The 7,500-nt window shown below is 34.5% G+C and overlaps 1 protein-coding gene across 2 annotated transcripts in view; it reads left to right on the top strand.

The window, feature by feature from the left end:
* Positions 1-5,931, top strand: part of LOC122636233 (Krueppel-like factor 6) — a 340,915-nt gene extending 334,984 nt beyond the window's left edge. For both annotated transcript variants that reach the window (XM_043827228.1, XM_043827229.1), the window contains exon 7: positions 5,396-5,931. In XM_043827228.1, coding sequence (XP_043683163.1) covers positions 5,396-5,571 — 176 coding nt within the window. In that variant the 3' untranslated portion in view covers positions 5,572-5,931. The remainder of the gene's footprint in view (positions 1-5,395) is intronic.
* Positions 5,932-7,500: the final 1,569 nt, after the last annotated feature.

Raw genomic sequence — 7,500 nt, 5'->3', positions numbered from 1 at the left:
TTCCGAATTCGAATGAAAAATTTTCGTACCGTTCGCCACGTCTTTCAGTTTCTCCCGAATCCTACGAAATTCAATCTTATATCCGATTCATATATTTCTCTATTGACATCTAATTATATCTTTTAACAAAAAAAAATATATATATATATTAATTCTATTTTATAGTATATATACATATATATTAGTTCAGTTCTATAGTGTGTATGCGTATGTGTCTATAATAAAATATATAGGAGCTATGTACTATAAAATTGAACTTTTCGATAAACATTTTCCGCATTTATAATACGCGTTTACCACGAGGGAAGCTTGAAAAGGGTAATGCTTTGAGTTTGAGCCATCTTGTTTAATATGGCTTTATTACATAGGTGGTAACGAACCGCCGGGAGGCCATTATGCGGCGATAAAATGCGTGCTGCGCGTTACATGTTATATGCATATACACGTTCCCGGTTACGTTACCTACAATCCATTTCTCCGTTGAGATCGGCACATGCGCCACAATTTACATGCTCGCGTGCGTTAGTGAATGTGCGCGCGAGCACTATGCACGCGAGCATGTAACCTAGCGGCTACTTTGTTCCACAGTTCGACGTTCACGTTCGAGCTTGTATGCGGTCATGTAACGCATCCGATAATCGTTATCCGTAATTACTCGATATTCGATCCCCTTTTTGGCAATGTTCCTGTTTTTTTTTTATTTTTCTTTTTTCTCTCTTTCTCTCTCTTCCTTCTTTTCCCTTTGTAATGTACATCATTAAAAATAAAATATTATTTATTAATTTTTCTAATATGTCTGTTTGATCGTGTGTAAGATCATAAAGGTTATGAATATATTTAAAATTTCAATATAATTGTTACGGGCGGAGAATTATTTTCGATTTAATTTAGTTTTTCTTTTCTTTGTTTTTTTAATATGTTAAAGTATCGAATTTGTAATTAAATTTGATTAAAGCGTTATAGAATATTAATTAAATAAACTTCATTAAAGTATTAAAGAATTGTGGTTGATTTATTTTTTCTGTTTTGAAATTTATTTAGTAGTAAATACTTTGATATTATATCATGTATATATATATATATATATATATATATATATATATATATATATATACCCACGTATACAAAAATTTCAATTAGAATTTATTCTTTATTTTCTTTATACTATTATTCCTTTTATTTATTGATTTTAAAATATTCATAACTTTTTCACATATCATATTACTTTATTTAATATTAGAAATCAGATTATCGCCAAGTTTTAAAATAATTATATATATATATATATATATATATATATATATATATATATCCACAGAGAAAGAGAGAGAGAGAAAGAGAGAGAATAGATTTGAAATTCATTTATAATCAAAGAAATTAAAAATTCATCTCACATACATCGACACCTAATTTTATTTTTCATTTGAAAAAAGAAAATAAAAAAAAAACGTATAAGAATAAGAATAAGAATGAGAACAAGAATAAGAAGAAGAAGAAGAAAAGAATAATGTTTCTTTCGATATGTCACAGAATATCGATATCCTTTTATTTCGAGATAATTCCGTAGCCGTCCCTTAGGAAAGAGGCCCACCCTTTCCTACGTTCAGTAGCAGACCCGTGGAGACTTCTCGTGGCGACCCTTGTCATCCTCTTGAAAACGCTTTATCCTTATCGCGGTAGGAACACTTCCTTTCTGCCGCATCGCAAGGAGCAGCAATTCCAGGCGGAACCGACGTTCATTCTACGTCGCCATTTTTCTTCGGCATCGCGAGAACGTTAACCTAAGAAGGGTTGGTACGAGTATAGGATAGAGAGGGATGACTTTCTCAGGAAGGGGATGCTGGTAAAGGGGTGATAGTGTAATACGGAAGTAGTAGTAGTAGTAGTAATAGTAGTAGTAGTGTGGGTGGAGGAGAAGAGGGTAAGAGGGAATAAGAAGGAAGAGAGAAGGATGGATAGAAGAGGATTCTGAGGAAGAGTCGAGTACGTGTGCCGTATTTTCCTTTAAAGTCGCTCGCTGCCGAAATGTCGGGTGTCGTTGGCGGAAGATGTGTGATGCACAATGGGTGGGTGAGGAGCAGAGGATACTTCCAAGAGTGGGATAACAGAACGACGAAGGGAGAGAGGAAACCGTTGAATTTGGTTATGCGTTACCACGTACCGGTTGGATTTGTTGGCGTCACCTCCTGACGGGAAACGATGCTCCTTCGAACTCCAGCGAGAGAAAACATACGCGTTTCTTCTTTCTTCCTTTATCTCTCTCTCTCTCTCTCTCTCTCTCTCTCTCTCTCTCTCTCTCTCTTTCTCTTTTTCTCTTTTTTTCTTTCTTTTTTCTTTTTTCATTCTCCTCTTCTTTCTATTCTTCTCTGGAAAGGAACGCGCAGATAAATTTTTCACCGCGTTCCATTTTATTCGCGAGAAAACTGTCGTGCGTATTCCTTCGAAGAATTTCAGCGATCGAATTCTTCTTCGGTTTTGTTCGTTCGCCGTTCCTTTCGTGACTCGAATTCACTCGAAATTACTTCGATAATATGTATTTATACGTACGAGAAATAATTGTGTTGTTTTAATCGATGTAATTACATCATTTATTTTACTTATCGAGAATTTTTTCTATCAAAGTATTATATATTGCTATGTACATATATATATATATATATATATATATATATATATATACGATTATATTTAATTGTATAGACATAAATAAATATTTTTTATTTATCGACGTTCTCATCGATCTCAGGTATAAATCGTTCGAATTACTCGGAACATATAAAGTCGTAGAAATTTTTTTCCTTCGTTTTCTTCCAATCGAACCGAGAAATTTTTCATAAACTTTTCTATTTACTTCGATATCGTAAATTACGAACATCTCTCACACTCTTCTGTCTCTAGGGGTACCGAGTTTAAAACGTAGTTTCGATGTCTATTCTTGATTCTTCAGGGGGATATGAGACAGGGAGGGAAGGAATGAAGGACGAAGGTAGCAGCAAACTTTCTCGCTCGATTTGTACTTCAATGGCGTTGGTGGTAGTATACCGGAGAGAAAACCTAAGAAAGTAAGAGAGCAAGCGTGAGAGAAAGATAGAACGACAGAAAGAAAGAGAGAGAGAGAGAGAGAGAGAGAGAGAGAGGGAGAGAGAGAGAGAATGTGCAGCTTTAATATAACTGCTGACACCTTCGATAGCCTAGCTCTTCTGACTTTCCACACGAAGTAGTTCTTTCGTCGACGTGAAAATTGGGTTGCGTCCACTCGAGGCCCACATCTTTAAGGTCGTTGGATGGTGTGAACTAAAAGGAATAGAAAGAAATAATAGGTGAGAGAGAAGAGAAGAAGAAGAAGAAGAAGAAGAAGAAGAAGAAGTAGAATGAGAGGAGAGAGAGAAAGAGATAGAGAGAGAAAACGATTGTTCGAGGTTGGTTTCGAAGTAATAGCAAAAAGAGGAGTTCGATAGATGTAGAAGAAAAGAGAAAGAGAGACAGAGAAAAAAGTTCTAACAGTTTTAAAGAGAGGGTAGTACATAGAGAGTCGTTTCGTTTGTTATTGCAAGTCCGATGAACGATACAATCACTGTCTCTTTCTCTCTTTCTCTTTCTATTTCTCTTTCTTTCGATCTTCATTTTCTCCTCTCACTCATTCGTACGGAAAACGTAACGAACGAGTCGACCGAAACTCCACAGGGGGTTCGTAACCTTTCGCGCACTCTCCGATCTGTACGATCCCGTCCAACAACCCCTCCATCCCTCGCTATCACCCTCGATGTTTTCTCCTTCTCCTCTCTATCTACATCGCCTAGCTTGTTAAGCTCGGTAACGTTGCGCCACAGGTGGTGACTCTGCATTGTCTCTTCTCTGGCATAGCCTCATCAACGTCGGCTACCTTCCATACTCTACGAATGGCTTATTTACGGGTTAATAATATACTCTTATTTCTTCTGTCAATCACATATATATATATATATATATATATATATATATATATTTTATTTCTTTATCTTTCTCATTTCTTTTTCGCTCTCTTCGCACGAGATTTATTATTATTTTCTTTTGTTTATTTTCTATGCAAACTTCAACAAATTTCGATAAATCTTTTGACATTTTTGAGAATCGGATAGAAATGGAATATTAATCTTTTATATGTATATTTGTTTTTGTTTAAGATATGATTATATATAATATAATCATAAAATATAGATATATTTATATTTTTTAATTTAATATATATATATATATATCTTATATTATATCGTATTATTGTATTATTATTAAATATTAATCTTTAAATAGGCATTGAAAATTTTATTTACAATATTAAATTTTATTTAAAAAAGAACTTTGAAGTTTATAACTTTGAAGTCATAATATGATATAGTATTTAGTGTGTACATGTACAATTTAAGAGTTCATATGGGAGTACTTAAAATAGTTTGCATTTGAAACTTTTCAGAGATAAATACTTTCCATGAAGTAATTTTGAAAAATATATAATGAGAAAATAAGATGCTTATTATCATGAAGAAAGTTCTTTTTTTATAGGACGTAGTTTTTCTAGAAAATTTCTTTTAACTTCCTGCAACACAGATTTATGAACGTTCAATAATATTTATACAATATTAGTTTCTTTTTATTCAAATGTTTTGTTGAACGTTTCAAACTTTCTATACTTTACGTATATATTTTTAAATAAGTAAGAAATAGATACAAACATAATCAAAAATATTTTATCATTATAAGTTTACAAATTTACCATATATAAAAATTACAACAAAATAAATATATAATCGTAATGAAGAAAAAGATTATAATTATATACAAATTCTTATCATTATTATATCGTTTTCTATCTTATTAAAACAATGAAGAAAAATAAAAATATATAGAAAAAGCTATGACGTTGGTCGTTAGTCACGTCGAGAAGAAAGAAAAAATGAAACAGGAAAATGAGAAACATTAAATAAAACGTTTCGGACAGATATTTGGTTCGTGATTAATATTTTTGCTTTTGACATATATTAATAATACAATATTTATAACAACGTGAAAAACAATTGTCATTGAGACAAACTATATATATTAATAAACTATACACACACACACACACACATATATATATATATATATATATATATATATATATATATAAACTATATAATATACCCTATAATCTGCACTATTAATATTATTCAGTCCTCGATATACAACTTTAGAAAAAATCTTTAAAAAAATTTACACTTTCGATGAAAATATCACACGGGATGTTAAAAAAGAAAAAACCGAAAAAGAAAAAATGTAAAGTTTAAGAATACAGTATAAAACTTGAGTTACATCGCATTATAGATAGAATGGATCGAGATATATAAATAATTGATCGATTATTATGATTCTGTTACAGGTGAGAAGCCGTACAAGTGCAGCTGGGAAGGATGCGAATGGCGATTTGCTCGTTCGGACGAGCTAACGCGTCACTATCGCAAGCACACTGGAGCGAAGCCGTTCAAATGTCGGCATTGCGACCGATGCTTTTCCCGCAGTGATCACCTCGCGCTCCACATGAAGAGACACGTATAATCCATCGTCTCACCGAGCGGTCCTCGAAGCCGCGCGGAATGGCGACGGTCCACCGAGAGAAACGGCGATAGAAAAAGCGAAAATAAGGAAAGGAAGAAGAAGAAGAAGAAGAAGAAGAAGAAAAAGAAGAAGAAGAAGAAAAAGAAGAAGATTAAGAAGAAAAAGAAAAAGAAGAGTAAGAGGAAGAAGAAAAAAAAGAAGAAAAGGAAGAGGAAAACGAAAAAGAGAAGGAAAAGATGGACGAACAAAAATGGCGTCGTCGAACGTGGCAAAATGGAGAGATCGGAGACGACGATGACGATTCGTTGTCGTCATCGCCGTCATCGTCGTTGCCATCGACGTTATTTCCAACGAAGAGGATGAGGAGGAGGAGAAAGAAGAGGAGGATGAGAGAATGGTGATGATGATGATGATGATGATGATGATGATGATGATGATGATGATGATGATGATGATGATGATGATGATGATGATGATGATGATGATGATAATGATGATAATGATGATAATGATGCTGCTGATGATGATGATGATGATGATGATGATGATGATGATGATGATGGTGATGAATGAGAAGGAGGAGTAGAAGGAGGAGGAGGAGGAGGAGGAGGAAGAGGAGGAGGAAGATCCTCTTAAGTTTTGTCGCCTCCTATCGAGAATCCACGTTTGTATTAGAGTTAACAGAGTTAACAGAATTAAGAGAGTAACAGAGTAAGAGAGTAAACGAGTAAGAGAGAGAAAGAGTGAAAGAAAGTTCGTGTGTGTGTATGCGTGCGTGTGTGCATGCGTGCGTGCGTGCGTGCGTGTGTGTGTCTGTGTGTTCGCCTTTCGACTTGCAACGAGAGCGAATCGAACAGCTCGCTTGAAGTTAACGACGAAGAAGATTGTTCTTTCGAGAACGTTTCATTATACGACAACGCCGTTAGGATATTAACGATTAGACGACGTTGTCCTCTACCTACCTTCCTCTGAATAAATGGCCGCAACGACGAAGAAGATATCCATCTGTCTGTCCTTCTCGGAGATCATTCGTCAAATCTTTTGATACGGCGATACGGTGTCTCGAAGAGTAACGAGATCTCAAATTCGAGAATATTTCACTTCGTATATAAAGTGTTAGATGATCCTTCCTATCATTAAAGCAAGATAGATAGAAGAAGGAGATATGTCGAGGGTAGATCGACGGTTGAGAAATAATCATCGAATGAAGAAGAAACTTTTGTAGAAGAAGAAGAAGAAGAAGAAGAGAAAAAAAAGAAGAAGAAATTTCTTAGAAGACGTACGTTTCTTCCCGAACAAAGATCGCACGATGATCTTCGGCCTGAGACCGTCAATCACTGCCAATTAATTACGTTCTAAAATCCACGCGACCGTCGATCGTGGAATGAGAAAGACAGGAAGGAAGGAAGGAAGGAAAGAAGAAATGAAACAAAAGGTAGGAAGGAAGAAAAGAAACGTGAATGGAAGAGATCTTGATTTAAAAAAGAGAGAGAGAGAGAGAGAAAAAGAGTGAAAAACGAGACATTTACTATTCTTAAATAAAAGCGTCTTGTGTAAGATGGACCGTCTGCCTCTTGCAAAACGATCGAATTCAATGTGTGTGTGTGTGTGTGTATATATATATATGTATATATATACATGCATATATATACATATATATATGTATGTATTTACGTATTGTAATCGCGTAATTTCTCTAACTCAACTACGATGCAGATCAGCCGTCTGTCTATCGATCGATCGATATCCTACGAATTTATTTCTATTAAACAATAGAATCCACGTAAGTAAGTAATTAGATCGTCCAACGCGCGAAGACGTTCTCTCGCTAAAAGAAGAAGGACAATAAAATTGCAGTCTGCTCTGGTGCCAAACGTTATTTCCTTTGAACTTCTCATTTTTTCGCCGTGAAGAATTAACAAATAAAAA

Source organism: Vespula pensylvanica, chromosome 21, assembly GCF_014466175.1.
Source record: "Vespula pensylvanica isolate Volc-1 chromosome 21, ASM1446617v1, whole genome shotgun sequence".
NCBI classification, from domain to species: domain Eukaryota; kingdom Metazoa; phylum Arthropoda; class Insecta; order Hymenoptera; family Vespidae; genus Vespula; species Vespula pensylvanica.
The sequence above is the reverse complement of the archived record's forward strand: the minus strand, read 5'-3'. Positions and strand labels throughout refer to the sequence as shown.